The sequence below is a fragment of the Osmerus mordax genome, chromosome 9 (assembly GCF_038355195.1).
Source record: "Osmerus mordax isolate fOsmMor3 chromosome 9, fOsmMor3.pri, whole genome shotgun sequence".
In the NCBI taxonomy this organism is placed as follows: Eukaryota; Metazoa; Chordata; class Actinopteri; order Osmeriformes; family Osmeridae; genus Osmerus; species Osmerus mordax.
In genome coordinates, this window is record NC_090058.1 from 15,367,430 (window position 1) to 15,393,537 (window position 26,108).

A 26,108-nucleotide genomic window follows, 5' to 3' on the forward strand; every position below is an offset into this window, starting at 1 on the left:
AAAATGTTGTATTTATTTGTTTTCAAGTATGTAGCCTATATACTATAGGATATACACTATATAGACTGCATAGCCTATATACTGTACTGTATATAAATAAAAAATAATAAAATAATTGAACAAAAAATTTTGACTGAATAGCCTAAATATCCCAGATGTTTCATGTTTTAAACAGAAGACAGAAATACGGCGCTTTAGAAGGGAACTCTCCTGTTGTTTGGAGGGGAGAGTAAAACCACCAACAAGCAAACCAAGAAGCAACGCTAATATGAGGGACACAGAAAATGATGTAATCATATTAAAATCTATATCTGGTTGATACACTATACTAGTTTGATGAACTAGGCAAGGTCTGTAAAAAAAGGCCTGTTTGTTGAATATGTAGTTTGTTAAATATACATTTTGCAAAACGTGATGGGTGCTATAACTGAATCTGAATATCTCCAGAAAATGCTTATTTTCTGTTTGAATAATGGGCAAATTATGTACAGAATAACTATGGTTTTGAACATGTTACTATATGTCACCAATCAATTCCAAAATAATTCATTTAAAGGTCATGTATTCTTGAAATTAAAAGTATATATCTGTTTCTGAATTATATAAATATATTACAATATCATTGAACTGACATGTCAGTCAGTACAACTGTCAAATGACAGACAGATTTAGTTCCGTCATATTTTGGTCCTTCTGAAACAAAGAAATAACTAAACAAAAACAACAAAGAAATACACACAAAAAGTGGTTTAAAATACAAAACCAAATAGTGCAAAATCACATGATTGTTGTCCAGTGACTGCAGTTCAGTAGTATCCAATACACGTAGGTCACGCACAAGGTCAAATTTAGAAAACGTAAAATCCATTGTTCTTGTGTCATCTCAAGGGACAGCTTTTATATCAGAAGGGAACAATTTTCTGGGGACACACATCAGTATGATAAACCAATCCCCTTCTACAAACAGCAGTTATATGGATTCAATGTAATATACCCAGGCTTTGTCATCACAACCAAAAATACTCACAAACCGATATTATGATATGCAATTTGTAGAATCAAGACAACTCTGTGAAAGCAACTCTTTGGTGTCAGAGAAGACCATGGCTACCGAGCTAGCTATGTTACTTTGCCTCAAACAGCCCTGTAAGATCAGCTGTTGTTGCATTGTCGACAACATTTGGCAGCAATCTGGAGTGAAGTCTAATCTGTCTCATGTCAGTAAAGAACAAAATAAGAACCGAAAGAATGCTCCTACAATAACACAAATAGCAGCATTTCTTTGCATCTCTTTAAGAAAAAAACTAATTAAATTAAAAGTCTATTTAATCAGACAAGAGAAAGAAAACTGAACCTTTAAGCATTTTTTCTCAAAACACCCTTTGTAATATACTGTCTATGCAATACGTATAAATATAGATGCCCATACACATATTCCTTAATATATGTACCTTCATAAACACAGACAGAGGTTAGGATATCAGCATAATTGGCGGAGGCAGAAAAGAGTTACCAGGAAGAGGATAAGACAGAGAGAGATGAGTTTCATCGAAACACTGCGTTTCTTGGCCATTTTTACTACAAAATGAAAGTATGTCCTTTTTTTTTTTACCCGGTTTCCATTTGCTCCAAGAGACTCGTGCTTCCGTTCTTAAACATATAAACACTAATTGACATCATCCAATGCCTTCAGAGGTCATTCAAGACAAAAGTAACAACTTCCTTCTAGAATGCCCAAAGAATTGTGGGGGTTACATTTACCAGCTTTTCCAGTGCATTAGGAACTCGTTTCAGACGTGTAAACTGCTGCAGATGTATGCTGCACAAACCCACCCATGATGTGGATGGACCCACTTACTGTACATAATTTCAAAAAGGAGCACAGTAACTTTGAGGAAAGAATCTTGGTTCTTTTTTCATTTCCCTCCTGCAAACTATTAAATATATATTCTGTATATTCATGACAAAAACTGGTGAATGTTGTTCTCAAAACAGACTTGTCCAAACAATGACATACAATAGTCGACAAGAGACATGGAACAGTCGATGCAAACCTGAACCTAGATTGTGAATGACGGAAAGATAACAATCATCCATTTATCAAACATTACCGTTGCTATAGATATGACATTTCACCAGCATTGTCTTCATCACATGGGAAGTGTCTCTGCTTAAGAAGTCCATTGTGTTTGTTTCACACTGGAGAGCATGGGGATGTCACCACAACAACCTGTCACCTCCACAGTTTATAGACCTCGTAGTCCTTCTCTTCCAGACTGCCAAACAGTAGCTTGCACACACAGACGGAGAGCATTACTGATGTGAAGGAAACAGTAAACATGCGCTCTCTCTCTCTCTCTCTCTCTCTCTCTCTCTCTCTCTGTCTCCTCTGACTTTCAACAGGATGGAAATTAGGCCTGTCAGCGCCCACATGACATGGACTGACCATCCAGAACTGACTGTCCCAGACAGCCTCCACGCCCCTGGCCTGTGGGATACTCAGGGCATTGTGATGACAGAGGTCAAACAGGGTGTGGCACTGTGCTCTGGGGGGAAGGAGGAGAGGAGGACAGCAAGAGAGGGATCTGAGCGGGATCTGTCCATCTCTCTTCGGACGCTTGGCCATCAGAGCTGGTACCACTTCTTATCCTTGTACTTCAGCATAATCTGAGGAAGAGACAGAGAGGGGAGAGAGACACCGGAGGAGAGAGATGAACAAGGAGAAAGAAAGGGTGTTTTTTGGGGGAAACACTATTGCCAGAGCTCTTACACAGTGTTGAGCCAGTTGCAGTTACTCTAGTTTTGAGCATTGATAGTTGCCACTGACGACAAGCGACAAGTTTTCCATTCATTTTCTATGGAGCCAGGCGAATCGCTTGCGTGGTGCATTGTGGGTAGCGATGGGACGCGACCGAGTTGAGATATTCTTTATGCAAATAAGGAGCGATTTTCGCTAGCGATGGCCAATCGGAGTGTTTTCTTGTTTCTTGTAACGTAGCAACCATGGTGAACATTTCTAGGTTTCAAGGTGGAGGAGAAACTAATCGTTTGTGTGGCTGCTTACCCAGTCCTGTACGATCGTATCGACAGATTAGCAGAGATTTTGAATAATATAATACAAGTTTTTACCCATGTCAACGTGTATGTCTATTAAACAGTTTTGTATTTTGTATACAAGTTGTATTTTGATGTTGCGAGTACGTAAACCCAAGTCTGCACACTTGGCCATGACAACTACAACAGTGACTTTAGAGAACTACATTCTACATTAATCTGTTTGAAACTCCCCCGAGCGTGGTGAACTGTGGGAAGGCGAGCGATGGCAAGCGATTCGCATCGCTGCAGTGTGAACGCACTGTTAAAGGGGCATAGAGCACAAAACTAATTCGCGTCCGAACAATTTTAGGATTACTTCAGATTTATGATTGTAAACATGTGTTCAAGTTGCATGCATCATGTTTATAAATAGTTGCTTATGTAGAATTGTACTTTCTCCATATCTCCATATAGTATGACATATAAACCCCAGGTTTTAGAAATGAGGCCCCAGAAGAGTGAGACTGACAAAGAGATAAAGAAAGTGAGAGAAAGAAAGTGAGTGAGAGAGTGATTGCCACAACCAGCCGACAGAGCCAGGTGCTTACGCCGTGAGCGTGCTTGGAGAAGGAGTCGGCGCTGGCCATCATGGCAGCTGTCCTCTCCTCCAGCTCTCCCAGTTTCTGCCCTCTCTCGTCCAGCGCTATGCGGGCGCGCGCCAGGTCCCCCACCACCCCTGACGCCGCCCCCTTCATGCCCTCCATGCCCCCTGGGCCAGGGATGTGCTGTGCCAGGGAGCTGGAGGCCTTCCCTGCGGTCGTTTCTCCAACTAGCACAGGCAGAGCGAACAAAAGAGGTGTCAACAGTATGTCCTTCAAAATAAAATACCTTGAGTCTCAAGGAGGATCTAAAACATTATCTGAGTTACTGATGATGAAGTGCTTGATTTCCACTTCAACTTATGTCTGCACCATTGAAGAGGTCTGGAAATCAAGCATTTCATTTCCAGTAACTTATTTTGCATATGCATGTATGTATAGTTTTGTTATGATTGGTTGTGTCTTTGTCATGATTGGTTGTGTCAGTTGCGAGCACACTGAAGCAAATTCCTAACAACTACCTTGCCATGGCCGTTAATATTCTGTTTTATATGACAAATTTGTACTTGATGGAAGGATATCTTTTTTCTTTGAGTACTCACAGAGGTCTTCTCTGTCCAGGGACTGAGCACCTCCACCAAACAGGCCCTTGAAGAAACCTCTGTTTGGGGCTTCGGGCGTCTCCACAGGGGTGAACAATTCACTCAGCATCTCCTGGAGAACACACACATGCTTTGTGTCAATATTACTTTCACAGCCTCCATCTCAGGCAAGTCAGAAATATTTGACAATGGAATAACCCCAAATCAGGGGTCGACAACCTTTTTGAGAGCAAGAGCAATTTTTCATTTTTCAACAAAAATGGGGAGCCACAATGGATGAAAAGCTTGACTTAAGTTTGAGAGAAGAAATAGCTTATATAGTTAATCAATGCTGCATTTTTTCTGTTGCCTTTTTTCAGTTTAGGTCTGTTTGTAAAGGAAGAACAGAAAGAAGACCAATGGTCACTGCATCTCCAGTTGGGCTACTGACTATTAACCAAAAAACTAATCCTAAAGCTGTGTGGGAGCCACATGTTGCAGACCTTTGCCCCGGACCCAACTGATAGGTGACCTAACACAAACTCAATATACAGGAAGAAAAGGATTTAAATATAAAACTACGGCAATAAGAAACAAAGAGCATTATCCTTCATTAATCCGGCCATCCAAATGAACATTATAAATTAGGTATTCAATTTCAATGGACACTATTAAGTTATATGCCGCCATTGAGACAGGGAGTTAAGACAGAGAGAGGGGTGAACCTGCAGGTTGTCGCAGGTCTCCTGGATGTAGGTGATCCTCTGGATCTCCATGGAGGAGTTCATGTAGAGGGCCTGGCCCAGGTTGGAGAAGCAGAAGGTCCTGGCAATCCTCATGTCCGTCAGGGGCAGGTAGTTCACATCCAGTAGGGGCCTGAGACTGGGCAGACTGGGGTAGAGGGAGAGAGGAGCCGGGCGGAGTGTGGGGGGAGAAAGAAAATGAGAGGAGGAAAAGAGGGGACAGAGAGTGAGAGTCAGAGAAATCAAAGCAGAATGAGGAAAACAAGTTTTCTAGACATTGTAGTTTCTACACTATTACTTTGTAGAGTAGAGTACAGAATCGACCAGTACAATAGAGTCCAGTCCAGTCCTAGGGTGGTGCTGGTTAGGTACCTCAGAGCCATGATGTGTCCGTTGGCACAGAAGCACACGATGCAGAGTCCCCCGGCCAGCTGCACCACCTCGGCCCTCAGCACGAACGAGGCTTCTGTGATGTTGTGCTTGTGGACGCAGGAGTGCGAGGGCAGTGACACCACCTTGGCCTGCTTCTCAGAGCACACCACGGCGTACTGGCCTTCAGAGTAGGCCGGGGGCGAGGCAGGCGGGCGCCTCTTCGGACGCTCCCTGTCCTGGTCAGTGGCGTTGGGCTCGAACCACAGCTCGCAGGGCCGGGGGATTAGGGCCCCTGACGTGTCCAGAAAGGCCATGGTCAGCACCCCTCCTTTTAGTCTCACCAGGGTCCCTAGGGAACACAAAGAGAGAGGGATGGAAGACAGCGTTTTTCAACGTAAAGACATGAAAGGATCGAAAAGTTCTTGGCATGACCTTCAGAAATGCTTGTGTCTGGATTCTGTCACAGGTTCTAGATGGGTGCCTACATTTGTCTACATCAATTTCTCAACAAATATTATTTGTGAAGCAATATTCACATCTACATGTTGCAAGCAGCGATGTGGGATCCTCCTCAAAATGGCAAGTATAAAAAAATGTACATGGTAGACTAGTAAAACAAGTTTCACCCTGCAGCAGTCATCAACATTTGAACTACAAAACCTACCTTGGGTTACAGATACTACGCACTAACTGCAGTTTAGTGCCCAAAGCAGTCTCACAATATCTATCAAAATACAACTTTTACATACATGATGCACAATATTCGATATGCTGACTAGATGTAGCATGATCTTATCTACAAAAATTCAGAAGTCTGACGTTATGGGTCCATGAGACTTTTTTGTTCCTCATGAAGAATAAGGCTTGTATGCCAATTTTAAGGCATCTTGGAGTAATGAGGGGGCAGGGGAAATCCTGGCGTAGACTTTGGGTATGGTTTAAAAGCGCCACCTATAGGCATACATGGGCCATTAGCGGACCGGTAGTAGTGAGTGACCTGTTGTATCATTGGGCCACATTTTTACCGGAGGAACCCTAATAGGAATAAGAATACCAACAAAAACAATAGGTTTCCTCCTACCAGAGGAACCCTAAATATAGCTACAAGCAGCAATGGCAGATTCCTCCTCAAAATTGCACACCATTTCAAAATTGACATGATACAGACATGCATTTCATAAATGTACACAACATTTCAAGACAATTGGAGCAATGGCTGATTTTAAGTTATTTTTTTAAATTCCTCACAACTGTCACTGTAGAGGAAAATCAATGCTGCAGACATTATTGGTTCTTGAGACTTTTGTTCCACATGAGCAATCAGGCATGCATACCAACTTTTTGACTTTTTGGCCTAATTGGGTGAAAATGCCATCCTTTTGAAAGTGACAACTTTGAGGCGTGGTCTGTAGGATCAAAAAAAGGTTGTCACTGATACGGGGTGCAGCAGAGATCAATGTAAAAAGCGAACAGAGAAATGTTAAATATTTTATAGATATTCCATCTTCGCAAACGTACAAAGATATTTGTACGTTTTCCCAAATTTTCACTGTACGTGGCGGACTGTATTGGTCACCAAAGGCTATTCTGTTCACCATGAGAAATAAGGCATGTATAGACATTTTCAGAAATTTTTGATTCATGGGGTGGAAATGCCATCGCTTTGAAAATTGACAATTGTGGCGTGGCCTGTACCACCACCTGTGGGCAGTGGTGGGCCATTTGTCGTGTGGTAGTTAGTCATGGCCTATGCTTTCAATGTTTCAGAATTTGGACAACTTTTTACCATTGTATACCAAATCGGAAATGCAATACCACCAAGATCTAACAGGGCCTTTGTTTCAAGCCAAGGAGTGAGGGAAACCTTGCAAGAAGCTTTGGGATGTGTGTGTGTTGCTCCAAGCTTGCATGATTGTCAGGGGCCATGATGTGTCAGTGAGAATTGGCGCACGCAAACTGTGGAGCAAGGGAGACAGTCTTTGGAAGGGGCCCTAGCAATTAGCCAACCATGCACATTTCAAATATTCACAATAAAATCTAATTTTCATCTTACATTCAACTATTTCTCAGATTTGTGTACTAAACATTGTCATGAGTCTTCCACTGAACTTGTGATTGAATCGAAGTATCGGTTAATGAATAGTGGATGTGTAAAGCAATATTTTTGGGTTAGCAAAAACGTATATTTTCCTTGAAAAGATTTTGGAGATATGAAGTTGGCTTTACACATGGTAACATTTTGTAGTGTCTTCCTTGTGTGCGGAACAGATCAAGTCCCTAGGTCAATGTGGCACTTATTTATGGACACATGACGGGTCTGTAAGAGCTGTAGCCAAGCTCCACCATCATAACAAGGTGTTGTTCGCCACTCGCTGGGCTCGAACACACAACCTCTGACTTGCCAAGCACGACCGCTACCAACTATGCCAAAGAAAAGCTAGCTCTTCTTTGACGCGGGTGGCCTCTTACATACCTGAGGAGTGAGTTTCACGGTTCTCACTCTGTTACACACATGAAGTATGTGCAACAGGTGCAAATTCATCAATGTGCTAATAAATCCACCATATTGGATTACATTCCTTTCAGCTAAATATCGAATTGAAAGACATGCATCCTACATCCGCAGGACCCTGAATCAAGTCAATCTGAGCTCGGATTCATGACAAGATTTTTGTAGTTTTGGACAAATATTTATTGTACAGAAAAATCCAAGATGGCGGCCATTATAGGTTCTTGATGCTTTTTTGTTCCTCATGAGAAGTAAGGAATATGTACTCAGTTTAAGAATTTTGGGACTTATGGGCTGTAAATGGCATCACTTTGAAAACTGACAAATTGGGGCGTAGCCTGTAGAGCCACCTATTGTCTCATGTGGGCCATGTTTGGTATGTTAGTTACTAATACGCTGCAGTTTCAACATGCCAAATTTCACAACTTTTTCCATTACTGGTCTAGGGGCTGCCATTGACTCCCATGATACAAACATAATACTACCAATAACAATAGGTTTCCTACTGGAGAAATCCTAATTATAGGAATACCAACAAAAACAATAGGAACCTTAAAAATGACATTAGTCATTTTAGTCATCACTACACCCCCGACCCATGTTACCTACCACAAGGTGAGACGCCCACATGCTCCTGCAGCCTCTGGTCTCCTTCGGGGGGCATGGAGAGGGACACAGCCAGCACGGCACCCTGGGAGGTGCCCACCCACAGGCTCGGTCCCGGGGCGGAGGCAGGGTCGGTCTTCCTGGGGAAACTGTCACACAGCTGAAAAGAGGAGATGGCCTCCCGCGACTCTCTGTCTATACTGGTCACACTGGAGCTGCGCGAACGAGCGAAGGCGTTGTTGGTATCTGGGGGGCCCGGGGCGGTGGGCAGCCAGGGACAAACGGAGAGAGAAGTGTGAGACAGAGTGAAAGGAGAATATCCTACTTGCAGAGGAAAGGGGGCTGTCACCAGTGAGATGGGAGGTCTGAGCACATTGGTGGAGATGCACAGGCCATCACACAGATCCACAATTTGTTGCATTGTGAGATTAAGGAGTAAAATTGTGTTTTTGAGGTAAAGGAACACCATTCTAGAAAGTACTATGATTGCATATCATCACTTAGAGGCTATAGTGTTTATTAGAGGACGCAAAAGGCCTGCTGAACTTTGACAAAAACATGTTTGACAAGACTGATTCACCTACATTACGACCCAATTTGTTGGCCAGGAAGAGCCTTCCAAGTGATGAGTTCAAACGGGACATTTTAAACACTTCCAAAATCTACCACAAGGATAAAACCCATCCCACACACCCAGTCCCATACACCACGGTGCCTCTGGAAGAACAACACCCAACTGTACTATGGTTATTCATTGCTGAAACTACAGTTTAGTCTGGCAGTCTTACGACAGAAAAACACCACAATGCACACAATTAACTCAAAACAGCGTCCTGTATTCAACAGTGGGGAGAGAAAAAAACCTTGTCAACAAGAAAGACAATCCTGAGGGCAATTTTGACACAGAAAAACACAACACTTCCTCAAAACCAAAGAAGAAGTGAGAGATCAAACGTCCAGAAGAAGTTGCAGGGAAGGGCCCAGCAGAGAAGGGTAGGGTTAGTACTAGCTACTTCTACCCCGCTCCAGCCCAGGTCAGACCACGGCAGGTCCACTCACTGAAGCTGCCACACGATTGACTTCTCTGGACGTCCAGCATGGGTGCTGTCCCTGGCTTCCTGGCTACCTTCACAGAACCAGACTGCTTGTGGAAGCACTGTCATAGGACTATCTCCGCTGCACACCCCGCAACACAGACATGACAGTGTGTCTCCACTCACAAAATTACAACAGAACTGCATTTTTTCACATTCGCACTGACACGGTTTTTACTCAAGCCTCATGACCATGCTCACAGTCGGACACTTCGGGACATCGAGACAGAAAGTCATGTTTAGGTTGGTGAAGTCAAGCAAAATCAAGGCTTACCCATTTCTGGTTTGTGCTCCGTGGTAGGAGAGCTAATTTTCCGCGACATCTTGGCTGCAAGAGAACAGACAACACGGTTCTTTACCACACTACTCTGTGTGGAAGAGCAGAACACAGAACACTTATCAAACACTTTGATTCCCTCTCTGACAGAGAAGATGTGGCCGGGTTAAGAGAAGAACACTTTGATCACAGTAGGCCTCATTAGGACCGTGAGGAAGCTTTGAAATGAAGATCAACCAGCTGGATTAGAACAGCAGGACAGAGGCATGATATTGTGTAGTTAGACATCGTGCTGAACAGCCGAGGCTTTGAGATTCACCCCCCCACCTCCACACAGACAAACACCCCGTAACCTCCACATGCCCTGAGAGAGAACAGAGAAGTCTAACAATCACAGTATTACACACACTCACACAAGGCCTGTAATGTCCACTAGAGAGAGAAGAAGCAGGACAAGAGAGAAATTTCTATTTTGTGAAATTAGTGACGGGAGGAGGGGGGGGGATTATGAAAGTAATTAATTTGGGCATCTAAACTTCAAGTAGTCCCTGCAAGGAAGGAGAAAACACCGCCAAATCCCTCAAATCAACGAGAGCTGATTCCCCATTTGCAACAAACAGGTTAGACATTAGTACTGTGAGTTGAACAGGCAGATTGACTATGCTTTTGAATTGGTGCACAGTTTGACACGTGTTTACCCGGAACCTCAAGTTTTCCTGGTCTTCTACCTTATTCTCATCATCGATTAGGACAATAAGAGTTGTTCCAATGTCTGGTCCAACCAGCATAGTAAATCTGTCTGGGTGAACATGAGCCCACTGTTCACACCATGCATCACACCAAGCGTGACAGTATCACTTGACAGGAAGCCATTCCTATCAACGGTGTTCTCCCAACTATGGGTCATATTAGCTATGATCTACAAGCCCAGCGCATGTCCCCTTCATTGGCTACGGTAAGATGCGGACAGCGATTAAGGCGTGGCTTGGTTAGATGACAGCGTCTGGTCGTTTATAGAGAGAGAGAGAGGGAGAAGACGGTACATTTGGATCATACAGTACCAAAGTCATTGGCAACCGTCTTGGAAAAGCGCCTGCTTTTGGATTTCACTGCACATACGTTTAACAAGGAGACAAAGCAAAAGTACGTCAGCCGTTTGGTGTGTTGGACTGCTATGGAAACATGCAGCTGTGAATGTCCATACCCTTCTGCATAAACCTTTGCTGTTTGCGCTCTTCATCTGAGTTGTAGGGCGATGTGGGGCCTATCGTGGCAACAACATCACTTAAATTATTATTAGTAAAAGTTTTCATTCCACTTTTCTTTGCTTTTGCTGCTTAAACACTCCCAGGCATCAACATTGACAAACAACCCTGTTATTTGTTTCCATTTAGGACTTAGGACTTTTTTTGGGGGGGGGGGGGGGGGGGGGGGGGAGACTAGAAGATTTACCTGATGTTGGGGACTTGCAGCGTTCCTCTGTGATGTTGGTTCCCTCGTTGGTTTCATACACAGCTGAGGAGAGCAAACCGAAGTTAGGAGGACATCTCCCACGTAAACAACATCACAGGTTCCAGCCAGAGCTGGCTCTCACACCCTCTTAATCTTCTACTTAAGCCATGTCATTAACTAGGCTTAACCAGAGACAGGCAAAATTAGTTGAATTTAAGCACTCCTTCAGGGCAAACAGACAGTTCAGGAGTTGAGCTTTACTGTTGACTGTTAGACTTCACTTGAGTGATGTTGGCTAACAACACCATACATTAGACTAACAACCCATTAGTCTAATGTATCTGTTGAACATCCACTCTGTTGAGTGAATTCCCTGATTGACAGTATCACACATTGTGTTTAGTGAGGCTACGTTCCTACTGGGAGGTTAGGGAGGGACAGGTTGTCTGAATGAACTAGGTAGGAATGGATATCAAACCAACAGAGAGGAAGAGATAAATCTTGAGAGAGAAGGAAGAGAAATTGAGAACAACATGAAGTGACTTACGGAAGTGAGAGGATCGAAGTTTTTTCACAGACTCGGTATAAAAGCTAGACAGGCTGGACATGCAAGACGTCACAGGTGGAATGTCTTTACCAAAACCATAGAGAGAGACGGGTAAAAAAAGATGAGGGAGAAAAGAAATGGTAGGAAATAATAAGAAAACAGTAAAGAAATGGCAGAAAAACTCAAGAAGCTGGACACTGGATTGACTCTCAGAACATCAACAAAACAGCACATCAACAAAACAACACCAATATTCATTCAGAAGCTGAAGGTTTTTTCCCCCCTTCATTATTAATTTTTGAGAAAGTTGGTGCTGAGTAGTAAATCCAAGTCTAACACCTCTAAGTGGCTAGACTGAGATATGTCAACACAACAAGACAGGAAGACATGAGAGGTGGGGTGCCAAAAAAGCGCATGAAAAAAGACGAGACAGGATTAACATGGTTGTGTCATTAGCAGTAATACAACCCTCAACACCCTCATTTAATCCCTATTTTGCACTACAACATGATTATTGAACAGGGATTACGGTGAGGAGTCCAGCAGTAGCTAAGCAGCCTTATACCAGCGTTTCGTGGTAGCAAGTGTTTATGTCTGTGTAACAGATCAGTAATATGCCCTCTATTGCCCCCTAGAGAGGGAAATAATGCTACAGCAGGCAGTGGTTGGGATCACAGGAGGATGTCCCACTAAACTACAGGGAGACCTGATATTCTATTGCTCACTGACCTCAAATCACATTTTCAATTGACATAATGTTACTACAATAACTACAGTATTTTCCGGAAATAAAGCCGCGGCTTGTGTCCCGATTTTACAGTTTTCTTGTGGTTGTACGGCTTATATTTCGAAGCGGCTTATAGCCCGGTTTTAGAACAAAAAAGTGGCTTTGTCCCAAGATCTCTACACACCGTGCAGATAATTTAATGCTGAACACTTGAACGGAGACTTATTACTTGAAAGAGGAATTATTTACTGTGTCGTCTCAGTTACACTATCAGGGCTTGGAAATACAGTGACTTGCTAAAGTAGGCAAATGGCTAGTAGAACATAACATTTCATAATAAATTTCAGTAAATCAAACAGCTGCAAGACCCAGTGAAATGTTACAGCTAGCAAACTAACGTTAGCTAGCATCGCTAACGACATTGACTAATTAAACTTCGGTAGGCTATCCTCAGGATTTGCAAGATGGCTAAACTTATACTATATCTAAAATAATTTTGTAGACATAACAATGGATTTTGACACTAAATTAGTGACTCGGCTTTATTTCTGGACATACTATCCACAACCGAAGTGTGTTGAGGCATGCTGTAAGATCGCCTATACTCATGCATTGCTTGGTATCATTGTTCCTGTATCAAGTGCGGCATATATTCCAGTGTGGTTTATACTCCGATTTACAAACACAAAGCTCCCATTCTGATGGGGTGCGGTTAATAGAAAATGCGGCTTATTTTCCGAAAAATACAGTACTTCATGAGATCAAACAGATACATTTTTGAAGCTCATAGAAATAGTGTACATAAATAAATAGTCTGAATGGAAAAAACTGAAATAAAAAAACTGAAATCATCTCACTCAGGAGATTTTCAAAACAGTCTAAAATGGGGTCAATCTCCTAAAATCTCCTGGAGATTTTTTAAAAGCCGTAGATCAGCCAGGTGAGAAGGAGCCAGGTGAGGAGGGTAAGTGAATGCTGAGAACTCCTGACCTCCAGAGGGCTGTGTTTTGCGTGGCGAGCGAGGCTGCCTCAGGTAGGGCTCTGTGGGGCTGTACAGCTCCAGCGTCCCCATATGGAGGAGCAGGGTCTTCTGGAGGTAGTCCACTACGGCCAGACCATTGCTGTTGCCAAACACCACTCTGTAACGCAAGTCAGGGACACGAAGCTCAGACAGGATTCCTCAACATGAAGCTAACTGTGATGGTAATTATGAATATCTGTGAGTTTTACAGAGAATGAGCCAAGGACAAATTCAAAGTACAAGGTTGCCGTGGTGACAGTGGTGATGAGTAAAGGGATGGAGGTGACAGTGGTGATGAGTGAGAGACTCACAGGCCGTAGGCGGAGTTGACCGCCAGGCTGGTGATTGGCTGGGGTGGCTCTCCACTGACCCACAGCAGCTGCACCACCAGCTCCACCTGGTACCCCGGAGACTGATTCAGAGGGGCACTCCGCACCCTGTAAAAGGAGAGGACATACGCAGACACACACACAAACATAAGACCGATAAACACACACAAGGGTGAGACCACATGAAGACAAGCATGGTCCATATTATTACATTATTATAAATTGTTATTGACATATATATATATTATTGTGCTGTAATATGTTATTACAAACCTCTATTACAGCATTTTATTTATGAGTATTACAGCATATTATTTATGAGTATTACAGCATATTATTTATGAGTTTTTAGGCCGTCCAACCTGCCTCAGAATCTAACAATGCATCCCTTCAATAAAAAAGTCCTGCTGACGACAGCACAGCATAGGGGACATACTTGAGACATGGCACATTGTCCCTGGGCCCGTCAGAGGAGTTGCTGCCTGTGGAGGTCGGGGGGGTGGGCTCGCTCTCCTGGGGGCTGGAGGAGGTAGTCCCTGGGGTGGGCAGGGTGGGAGTCTGCTCCACTGCCCCGTCTGGAAAGCCCACATCATTCAGCTCACACTGCAGACGCACCTCCAGGAGCTGAGGAGAAAAAATGCACCGTGAAGCAACACAAACTTCATCAAGGGTAAAAACAACACAAACTTTATCAAGGATGAAAACAGCACAAACTTTATCAAAAGCAAACACAAACAATACAGACGTCATCAAAAGGCAAAAACAATCCAAAACTGTTAAAACCAATTAGAAATTCACATCCATAGACAACAAATACTCACAAACACATAGTGGATAACCCACATTTAAAACCTTGTGGAACTAGGTGATGAAATAACATGGAAGTTACCTGAATCACTTCTGTGGTGACTTCCTGTTTGCTGAACCTGTAGATGATCACGTGGGCGGAGACTCCCGCCACACAGAAGATCCTGCTCTCTGGGCACCACGATAGGGTCTGGATGGCAAACGGGTCCTCATCCACGATATCTGTGCTCGGCTTCTCCTCCTTGCCACGAGCCCGCTCAAACACCTTGGCTGTCTTCAGCTTGTACAGGACCTGAAGCATTACTAGGAGAAGAGACATCAGGAAAGACCATGGCATTATATATATATTTACATTTACATTTAGTCATTTAGCAGACGCTCTTATCCAGAGCGACTTACAGTAAGTACAGGGACATTCCCCCGAGGCAAGTAGGGTGAAGTGCCTTGCCCAAGGACACAACGTCAGTTGGCTTGACCGGGAATCGAACTGGCAACCTTCGGATTACTAGCCCGATTCCCTCACCGCTCAGCCACCTGACTCCCTGTATATGTATCAACTGTGCTAGATATAATTTTATATTACTATAACTATAGAAGAGAGGAATACCCCAATGCATAAATGAGGAATGAACAGCCAAGTCTGGTTTAAAAACAGAAGCGCAAGAGTGTGCTCATGATACCACTCATGACACCACTCATGACAGGACGCTGTGAAGTTCATTGCTCTATGAAAAATCAATTTGCACACAATGAACCACTGGGAAGTAACATTATCTAAACAAGGGTTGCTGGCTAGCTCTAAGTAAACTGACGTTTCTCACAATTTGGAGGAGGACATACAGCGTATACCTGGGTATACACACAACTACACCTCTGCATGAAGGTACATCCGGTCTTAAAGACAACCCCTAAGCCAACCCCCAGCCTGACATTACAGCTCCAGTGCAGCATACTTACACACGGAAGCATCCCAGAACTTGACTGAGCCGTCCGCATGTCTGTTTGTGAGGACAGGAAGAATGAAAAACTTGTAAAAATGAAAAACTCGTAAAAATGTGCGTAACACACGTGCATGGTGACACTGGGCCACTGTGTCTGAGTGAACCACTCACCCTGTGACCAGGATCTCTGGGTAGCTGTGTGTGCCCTGGCCCCAGTTGCCACCACTTATAGGCCACTCCTACAAAGAACCACACAAGTATGAGACAGTTAAAACATGGCTTCTCCATTCTTCCTTTTTCTTCCAAAATACTATAAAACAGTTAATCGCTCAGTCAGTCGGTAAATACAACATATCAAATCCACCAGTTGAGTGTTTTCTAGTACCTTCTTGCTGCATCCTTGTCTCTTCTGGCGGCAGCCTACAGAGTACAGAGCAGGTATGAGCTCAGCAGGACAGTCAGCGAAGTACTCGCAGCAGGTCACAGGAGACTCGTGGATGCTCAGTGGGTAGGGGTTCTCAAAGATGGGATACCTACATCAACAACATGTAGCCAGCACTGTGATGACTGAGCAAATGGAGGTGAAATCATTCAACGTAGTTCATAATTCAAAGTCGGTTTTGTCATGGAAACCATGTCATGGGGTGACTCAAAAGCTGGTAATCACCCTATTTGTCCAAGGTCAATCACAACCAAGTCCTTTTCAAGTAGAACCACGACTGCATAAGGCTCTTGGAAATCTGTTGAAGCGATGACACCACATTCAATTACACAAAATGACAACATCGGAGAAAAAAACATAGCTGCTGTCTTCCGAAGCTATGCCACAACAACATCACAAGGGGTTGCCAGGTTAGTGCGGAAGCGTACCGTTGGGATAAGGAGTTTCACACAGCGTCAGGAAGTCCACGATGGGGTAGTCCATTTCCAGGACAGTGGTGCTCTTGCCGTGCATCACCGTCAGACAGGACCTCCTCCCCAGCGTGTCGTAGGACAGCCCCCCGGACAGCACCATGAACGGATCCCTGAACAGCACCAAGCAGAGTCACACACTCTACAGGGGAGGGGGCATGTATATAGACTTGGATGATTGAGCCTACAGGAAATGCACTACGACTATAACTAGGATAGTCTACCAGAATGGGACTAGGGTTAAGTGCTGGTGAAACCTACCCAGCTCTTGTTGTTTTGTACTCCACTTTCAGGATGGGCTTGCATGGCTCTGGCTTCTTCCCATCTTTGGACTGTTTACCTGGGACAGGGCAGCAGACAGGACATGTGACCATCTACACCAGTCTGCTTTCGATGTCTGGAACTGAAGGTAACGCACCAAGACAGTGGCCCAAAGCCTGTCTCTGTGTCTGTATTTGCATGTGTGTCTGTCTGTCTGTATGGCTGTTTCTGTGTCTTAATCTGCAAATGTGTATGTGTCGGTCCATGAGTGCGCACAGTACGTGTGTGTGCCTGTGTATGTGTATACCTGCATGTGTGTGTGTGACCAGAGGAGCCCTACCATGCGGTGTGATGGTCTGTACAGGCTTGGCGGGGGCGCGTACGTTCCATGTGGTCAGAGTTCCATCAGAGTGGCTGCAGATGAACTGCTTCCCCTCATGGTGCCAGGCCACAGAGTGGATGGCCTGCAAGATACACAGTCATAACTATATAATACGGAGTAAGGAGTCAGTTGGCTGAGCGGTTAGAGAATTGGGCTAGTAATCAGAAGGTCGCTGGTTCGATTCCCGGCCATGTCAAAAGATGTTGTGTCCTTAGGCAAGGCACTTCACCCTACAGGCCTCGGGGGGAATGTCCCTGTGCTTACTGTAAGTCGCTCTGGATAAAAGCGTCTGCTAAATGACTAAATGTAAATTTAAATGTCAATAATACAATATAATAACTATATATTACTGTCTTACTATTTAAATATATTATGCAATATAATAACTGTATATTACTGTCTTACTAGCTAATAACTATATTATACAATATAATAACTGTGTAATACTGTCTTACTGTATAATAATACTGGTAATACTATATTACTATTACAGTACCAGGCCACATATGCTGTGTATTCACACTACTATTACTACAGGAAACACCCACCCAATAATAACAACATAGTGTACTGTATTACCATAAATACAGACCATAAAATACAGACATACGGTATTAACTTAATTAAATTAATTGATGGTACTGTTTTCCTATTCCAGTACCGGCACACAGAGGGGAAATCCCAAATGAACTCTGAGGAAGGTGTTCAGGGACGAATTACCTCATCGTAGTTGTAGCGGCAGTCAGCTTTCTTGCACTTCAAGTCCCACAGAACCACAATCCCACACTCATAGCCAATCAGGAGCTGAAGAAAAGAGGGGAAAAAAAACAAAACAGTGGTGGAATTTTGTCATAAAGCACCTCTGATGGTCAGAGGGCTCTGTTCGTGCCTGGGAAACGTGCTGTGAGGATTCTGTACCTTCCCCTCATCCATGGGGTTGTCACTGATGTGGACCACAGGCCCTGGGTGGGTCTTAGTGGACCTGGGGGGTGGAGAAAGAGAGACAATGAGAGAAAGATAGAGGTAATAGAAAAGAGAGAGGGAGAGAGGCGGTAGGAGAGAGAGGTTGGAGAGGATGAAGAGAGATTTGCTGAAAAATAAGTTGCGGATGGAGAGAGGTTGGAGTGACAGAAGGATTGGTAAGACAGACAGAGAGAGAGAGATTGGAAAGAGAGAAGTTGAAGAAAGAGACTTTGAAGAAAGTGTTGTGGCGATTTCCAAGCCTGCTCCACTGCTCAATTGAATGTACCATGCCATTCTTCCTTGTTTTTGTAACACAGAGAAGGAAGAAACGGTTGAACTAAAGAAGTAAAAACATCCTGCATTGTTCTGTCCACACAGGGCACCTAACTACAGCTCTACGTGAACAAGCCTCACAGTTCGATGGCTTTGTTCCACATGATGACGTAGCCTGACAGGGTGAAGGACTCCACGTTGACGATGTAGATGTTCCCTCGCTCCGTCCCAACGTACAGCCACTTGCTCTGGAAGGGCAGATGGCAGAAGGTGATCCTGCAGGACAAGACGGCAATTCATTGCATTATTCCGGATTACTGTAGGCTAGCTGGATTATGCAATTTATCCAACTACTCTAACCAAGACTTCTATTACAGTTTTTCACAATTGGTAAAACACATTTCTTGAAACAGTCACCTATTTTCTCAAAACCGTAAACACAAAACCAAATCTTCAAACTCAATTTCCAAAACCTCTGACTCTTCAAAACACTCACCCCAGAACCATTTAACCTGTGCTCAAAATCAAACAATGCTTTCAGATCATAAACACAACAAATCATTATATAAACACTATGGAGCAATCATTAGACACAACACAAAAAAATGGAGAACACAGCATCCAAGGCATATAGTTACATGTAAAGATTATTATTATTTTTTTATGTATACAGTAAATGCATTTAGCAAAAAATGTATCTTACAGTAACCATCACAACTTAGTACTGTCAACAAAAAACAACAAAAAAACTGGGTAAAAACCCTCTGGTGTGCTGGATCCAGACTTGAAAACACGCCTATAGGATATTTACCCTGGTATATGGGTTTCGGTCATAGACCTGTGTTTCAACACCCATTGACACTTTCCTGATGTATGACTATGTTTAGCCTGTGTTCTGCACCCCTCTTTCACCAACCATCTATGGACTGGAGGAGGGGATCCCTCACTGAATTGCTCCTCCCAATGTTTCTTAAATTTGTTCTTGTCTAGTGAGTTTTTCTGGGAGATTTTCCTTGTCTTCCTTGAGGGTTGAGGTTGGCTGAGGGGCAGTTCTATGGGCGTATGTGAAGCCCTCTGTGACATTGCTTGTAAAAAGGGATATACAAATACAGTAAATTTTATTTGATTTGGGACCTTCCACTGCCACGCAGAGAAAAGCTCTTCAATTGGGTTGAGAAAAGGGCTGTATGGTGGAAGGCAAACATTTACAGTAAAAATTGCTGGTTGATGTTGAACCGTTCTTGTATACGGACACCACGATGAAAGCTGAAATTGTCCCAAACCACCATTAAAAACAAGTGTGAACAATTTTGAGTCATTGTGTTTTATGGATTACAACTGTGTTGTAGTTGTGTTTACAAATGTTGCAAAATGTTTTTAGTCAATGAGAATGTGTTTTGAGTTTTGCCAAAAGTGTCTGATTCAACAAATGGGTTTACACCACTGAACATTTGATTCAGAGAATGGGGTTTAGTGTTTTAGCAATTGTGAAAAACTGTAATGAGCCTGCCAGGTATGAGAACCTGGTTCTATGACATCTTACAGAGCAAACCAGCTGCAGTATGACTTTGTTCAAACAGAAGCTTAGACCATTCTGTTTGACTTCTCAACTCTAACATGCATTTATCTCACGCGTGCATTCGAGCACACATACCGTATGTCTCTCACCATGCTCTCGAGCCCACATAACAAACAAGTGTCAGAAGCGTACACAGTGCTGCACTGTGCTACTCTATAACCAGACAACACTAGGTTGTTTATTTGCAGAGTCCCATGCAAAAGCCACAAGCTCGCCCTGGGTAAATAATGGTTACGCAATTCCTGATCTCCTATACTGTGTTGAAGTGTCAAACTCAAATTACCTTTCTTTGCTGAATTTGAGCGTGTGCAGGATAGCCGGTTGCTTTTGCCTCAGGTTCCACAAGTGTATGCTGTCATCAGTTAAGGCACTCACCAGCGCCCCCTGTGGAGAAGTGCAAAACCAAAACAGTGTTTACTAGCAGTATGAAAACCCTTGTTTTCCCCTTCTATGCAGTTACAACCTGCTAGAGACAGAGCAGCTGAATTACCGAAACATTTCCCATCCCCAAGATGACATTACTGTTTGATCAATGTGTTCACTCAGAGGCCATGTAAACCAGCTTGCTGGGATGGACAGTCCATTAACACAGAGCATGTCTCACACAACACTAATTAGGATGCAGGCTAGTGGGCCTACACTACACTGTGTGTGTGTGTGTGTGTGTGTGTGTTGTAGTAAGACCGTCAGGCAGCATGGGTGTGTTACGACTTTGGGATGAAGGGCAGGTTGTGTGTGTGTGTGTGTGTGTGATAGAGGGTCAAGTAGCGTGTGTGTTCCAACTTTGAGAAGAAGGGCAGGTTGTGTGTATGTGTGTGAGCTCTGGGCTGAAGGCCCAGCTGCGCGACCCACCTCGTTGACCAGGAACTGGAGCTGGATGACAGCTGCTCCGCTCTCGTGCTGGCAGTAACACTCCACTCCAGCACGCCCAAAGCTGCAGCCAGGCTCCATCAAGGAACACAACAAACTGTCGGCCACTATCGTACTGTACACTAAATGTTGTAATATGGTGCAACGTGGTCTTAATGGGACCCACTAAAAATGATTTCTGTGTGAACGCTTTGACATTCCCCTCAGCTGTGATGCTGCATGATCTCGTCTCCTCGAGTCAAAACACAGAGGAGCAGTGAGTGTGAAGCGATGGGCTTCCCTAATCAAATTATTTTAAACAGCAGTCAGAACCAGTCCTATTTAGGCAGTCTGCCTTATGAGAGTTGGCACAAACATGCCTCCTAAATACAAGAATGAATAAATAAAGTTACACTATAAATAAAAACCTGAAGGCTCTGACAGACGTATTTATTACATTCAGTGCGGAGGGCAGCATGATCTCAGTTCTTTCAGATCACAGGATCTTAGCTCTCAAGACAGTGACCACAAGGTCAGTCATGTACAGTCATGTGCCCCTGGAAAACCACCCACTCTGAACCACTCCTGAACTGTGACTGATAAAAGGAGGATCTGTCTATGGTGAATTGGTTAGACATTACAGGAATTCCTTATATAGCCATAGAAAAATACTACTTTACAAGCATACTTTAAGGAAATGTGTAAATATTTGTAGGTGTCAGGTACTGTAGGATCAGTGGAGCATTTCTGAGGAACTGGCATTAGTGGTAAAACTGGTTCAAAAGTCTTCATTTCCTATTGTTACCCTTTTGTCGTGTGACATCTGATATACCAGCCCCAAACAGAGGGTGGCAGGGAGACTGGGGACTGAGGTGCTGAAAGAGTGGAGAGAGAGAGAGAGGTAGAGAGAGATAAAATGAGTAGAATATGGATATACTACACCTAACCTGCTAGCACACTCCAGGTTGGTATGAGGAAAGTGAATACAGGTGCCTGAGTAGTGCTTACAGGGAACACACAAACATGCTCTTCATCAACAAGAGTTTAGGAGACCAAACAAGAAAACAATACAAACAACAAGGCTCAGATGTTGTAGATGTTGACCCATAACCTAACCGATGCTACAGGAACTGCCAAGCCTGTCCAGCACTGTGCAACCTCAGGTGTCACCTACTAAACTATAAAGATTGGTGAAGAGTTAACCTGTTAGCACATCTTATTTAACACTGTAGATAATAGCGGTAATAATCACCAAAAATGCAATAATCACCCAAACCTCACACAGTTGCCTTGCTGGGGCATACTAATGTCCAAACCACTCAAATTAAAATGTTTCATGTCATAAGTTAGAGGAGAAAAAAAAAAGCCTCAACTGAGGAAATTCCAGTGAACTCCATACCTCTAACTATACCCATGCCCAAACAAGGTTTTCATTTTTGTGGGACAGTAGACCAACATGGCTCCAGCGATATGACAGGTGTCATTGCTTTGTTCTGCTAATTTAACATCTTTAATCAATCATCAAGCGCGGGCCACCAACAGTCATCAGACAGGCTCTGCTTGTCAGAAACGGCAGCATTTGCGACAGTGTCAACGAGAGCTGACACGCTGAAATGAGATATGTCTGAACAAGATTAACAAAGCTGTAATCAAACAATCCCTCCATGCCTTGAACAAACTAAGGTGGAATTACAGCAGAAAGCCATTAACGGAGGCACCACAGTGGGCATCTCCTTGGCGCCAGGCATAACAAAAGGGAAAGGGATAAAAGCCCAGCAGCACCAGCCTGGTTCAGCTACAGCATGATGATCCTCTACCTGCCCTCTCCAGACAACCTTTCACCCCTGGGTTCCTTCAGCCCTCCTACAAGGGGGGATTTCTATATTGGTCCTCATATCCAGGGTCCCTTATCCTTCTTAGCTCCCTCACAAACAATAGTTGACCCTACAAACTGGTTAGATCAAGAAGTGCTATTGATTTGCATTGAGCAAGCTGTAAGTGGAATTCCACCTCCACCAACTGTGCTGTGGTCACTCATTCACTCATCTGTCATGCGTTCATTCACAGCAGACATTCCCCAACTGGAACTGAAAGAGTTCAATTTTAGATGGCGCACAATAGCAGTGGGGGGAAATAACATTTATCATGAGTGCTCATGAGCCAAATTGAATGCACTTTTGGAATATGTCACAAGAAGTGAGGTCACATACAGACACACTCTTGCCACCTCCTACCATGACAGTGCACTATCTACTATATCAACCTAATACCAAGAAAGGATCTGCAACAGAAAACACTTCCTTGTTTGGTAATGCGGTCTCCCACACTACGTTGCACAACCTTTCCTTATACTGATGTGTCCTTTATCGAATAAAGCATGTCTTGGCTAAGAGTTGTTTCTGTTCATGAGATGGATCGATACGGTCTGTCTTTTGATAAATGGGCCAATTGCCTTGATGACAGTAATCCCATCAACTCCCACCCACCCCCCCACCCATACACGTTAGGACAACATGTGTATTTTTGGGGAGGAGACCTATGCACACCTAGCTGTCTGGACCAGCCACAGACAACACTGTGTGGACGGCCTATCCTAACAGGACAGGCCGGATCACAACAGTCCAAGATCATTCTCACCATAACGCAGATGGCTATGCATGTTGGGTAAGGGCTGGGGCCGAACTGTGCAATATAGATTAAGAAATACATCAAACATCCTCAAGCAGGAAATAACAATAGTCTTCCTGAACAAGGTAGGGTATCTGAGGTAGTCCTGACTCTCCAAAACCGAGCAGGGATTCCCCATGGGGCCTGCAAAAGGGCAAAGAAACACGGTGGGTTTCCCTCTGTCTACAAGACGAGCACAGCAGCACCAGTGATGTTGACAGCACACACAAGACGGCATCCTGACAAACACTAGGCCGCACGGTGGATTAGGTTGGCTACTCAGAAGCACAAGGCATGGGTGTCATCGTGTCACTTCCCTCCCTCCCTTGCCCACTGCCGGATCTCAGGTCCTCTGACTCACTCATGCAATGACCACCTTTCATGAACACAGCCAGCTACGCCACTGAAAAGCAAGCAGTTTGATGGTGAGATGGGTGGTATTTATACAGAGGAGTGAGTAGAACTCATTCAACTCAGTTCCACATATGGCAGCTGAGCGTTTTATGCCACAGTGGAGATTACATTAATGAGCCAGGTTTCTCCTGGAATAACACAGCAATGCTTCGAAAAACATGGCACAATACCATCTAACCATAGCCTCAGGCGAACAGTATTTGAAATACTTCTTGTTTGAATGAGCTTTCCTGGAGCAGAATTGGAAAATATTATGTAGGGGCTGCAAATACCATCCCATATCAGTCAATATCTCCACTCCACGGCCATTACCAAGTATAGTGCTTCCTAAATGTGAGGTATATCAGATGAGTCTATCGACAGTGTAAATACAATGTACAATACAGTAGTAGCAGTAGGAAGAGATGTGGTTGGCAAGACATGAGTATAAAATTTTGACCTATAGACTGTTCAAAAAATGCAAATCTTTGTTTTCAAATTGTCATTTGTAAAAAGATACAGCCTCAAAGCTCCACTCTGCGTCCCGATGGCCAGTATCTTCTGCACAGGGTCAAACGCCATGGAGGACGGTTGATGAGGGAAGCCGTGACGCACAGTCTATATTAGAAAGCACACCGTTGTTAATGCTATATCGGTCCATAGTAACTGAAAGGTGAGATAAAAGTACAGTGGGGCTCTAGGGTTTTGGGGGCCCTAAACAAAAAGTAGTGTATGGGGCCCATTGATTGGCAAAAACATTTTGTTTTACAAATGTTTGTTTTTTTGTGGGGGGGGGGGGGGGGGGGGGGGGGGGGCGAACCAATCGCGGGGTCCTAACCATATATTTAATTTGTTTTGTTTATTGGGTTGGGCCGGCCCTGAGTGGGGGCTGAATACAGTTTCTGTGCATGTTGCTCAGGCTGTGAACATTGGACAGTTCAATACTGTCTGACAGTGGGCCAAGTAACTACCAAAGTGGAATAAAGCTAATAGCCTGTTTGTTGACTGAAATAGTATGAAGCACGTGACAATGTCATAAACTGGACGACTAGAGACAACAAGCAGGCCTACACTCAGCAGATAAATGACTGATCTTCATAATATGCTTGCAGCTAACTTGCTAATTCACACGCTTGCATGTGAAGCTGGCTCATCTCGCCCGAAGCATAAGTTCAATGCATTGCAAACAACAGTGTGTGCTGTAGCTGTTTAGCTAAGCCATAGCTTTGCCTATGCTAAGCAATGCATGGGGGGAGCAGAGTCAGCTGACAGTGCTCTGTGGAGGATTTGACAGCTAGCTAGCCAGCATGCTAACTAGCTTAAAGGCTACCCTCACAGATATAGCTTGCTAATGAAGTACAATTTCCATTTCGGTGCTGGCCATGGCATTTATGCTACAGTTATTTTTAGTTTGCGCTATTCATTTGAATAAGGGAACTGCATAATACGCTCATACTGGCATCAGTCAATACTGTTGGCAGTAGCATTGCTATCTAAATTCCTACCTTGCACAGCTGAAAATGTTCTGATTGTAGGGATTCTGGAATTGCATCGTTTTCCTTGTTTCCCGATTGTGCAGATGCAGAGGAGGAGGAAGCTGCCGTCAAGCCGTCCAAGACCTTTCTAATATTAAACTTCTTCATTTTCCCACAATATAGACGAGTATGAAACTGAAAAAAATTATCAACGGAGCCACCATCAATTTATAGAGTTCTTGTTAAAGACGTACAGTTAATATATTGCTCTGTTGATCTCGCATGTTACAGAGGGTGTTGGCACTGCACTCTCCATTTCATAAAACAAAAGCACCCCGCTGATCGCAAATAAACATTGATTGAGTCTTCTACGATATTAATTTTGAACCACTGACATTGTAGTATTGACGTTTTTTAGTCGGACTCAATCGTTTCCGTGAGCTCCTCTGACAGGAAAAACCGAGCTAGTGGCTAAACACGGAAACGCAATGAACTGCAGAAAGGGAGTAGCATGCAGAAAATGTCTAATATAGGGAAAACTGTCACTCGGGAGACTTCCGGGTTCTGAACTGGTTGCAGTTCCACTCTAGTTCCATATGAGGGCACTAACGAGCGAGTGCAGAATGAATTGAGGTCTATGGAGCTATACCCCTCAAAATCCACTTTTCTCACGATATTTTTTGGTCTAGTAATTTGAATTCTGAATTCGAAAG

The 26,108-nt window shown here is 43.8% G+C and overlaps 1 protein-coding gene across 7 annotated transcripts; it reads right to left on the reverse strand.

The window, feature by feature from the left end:
* On the reverse strand, positions 1 to 25,843 carry LOC136948734 (syntaxin-binding protein 5-like). 7 transcript variants are annotated; one of them, XM_067242727.1, is made up of 29 exons: positions 25,426 to 25,843; positions 24,441 to 24,538; positions 20,864 to 20,945; positions 20,295 to 20,395; positions 18,574 to 18,708; positions 18,115 to 18,178; positions 17,917 to 18,000; positions 17,155 to 17,278; positions 16,815 to 16,893; positions 16,512 to 16,666; positions 16,309 to 16,381; positions 16,027 to 16,174; positions 15,813 to 15,880; positions 15,658 to 15,698; positions 14,783 to 15,003; positions 14,330 to 14,517; positions 13,876 to 14,001; positions 13,534 to 13,682; positions 11,817 to 11,900; positions 11,270 to 11,332; positions 11,022 to 11,081; positions 10,879 to 10,926; positions 9,815 to 9,868; positions 8,450 to 8,692; positions 5,332 to 5,680; positions 4,942 to 5,107; positions 4,238 to 4,349; positions 3,645 to 3,865; positions 1 to 2,667 (listed from the first exon to the last, which is right to left on the reverse strand). In XM_067242727.1, the coding sequence occupies exons 1-29, from the start codon at positions 25,561 to 25,563 to the stop codon at positions 2,626 to 2,628; spliced, it is 3,516 nt and encodes a 1,171-aa protein (XP_067098828.1). In that variant the 5' UTR covers positions 25,564 to 25,843; the 3' UTR covers positions 1 to 2,625. The 7 variants fall into 7 exon arrangements, with proteins under 7 accessions (XP_067098828.1, XP_067098830.1, XP_067098829.1 ...); XM_067242729.1 differs by lacking the exon at positions 11,817 to 11,900; XM_067242728.1 differs by lacking the exon at positions 10,879 to 10,926.
* Between the last annotated feature and the right edge of the window lie 265 nt (positions 25,844 to 26,108).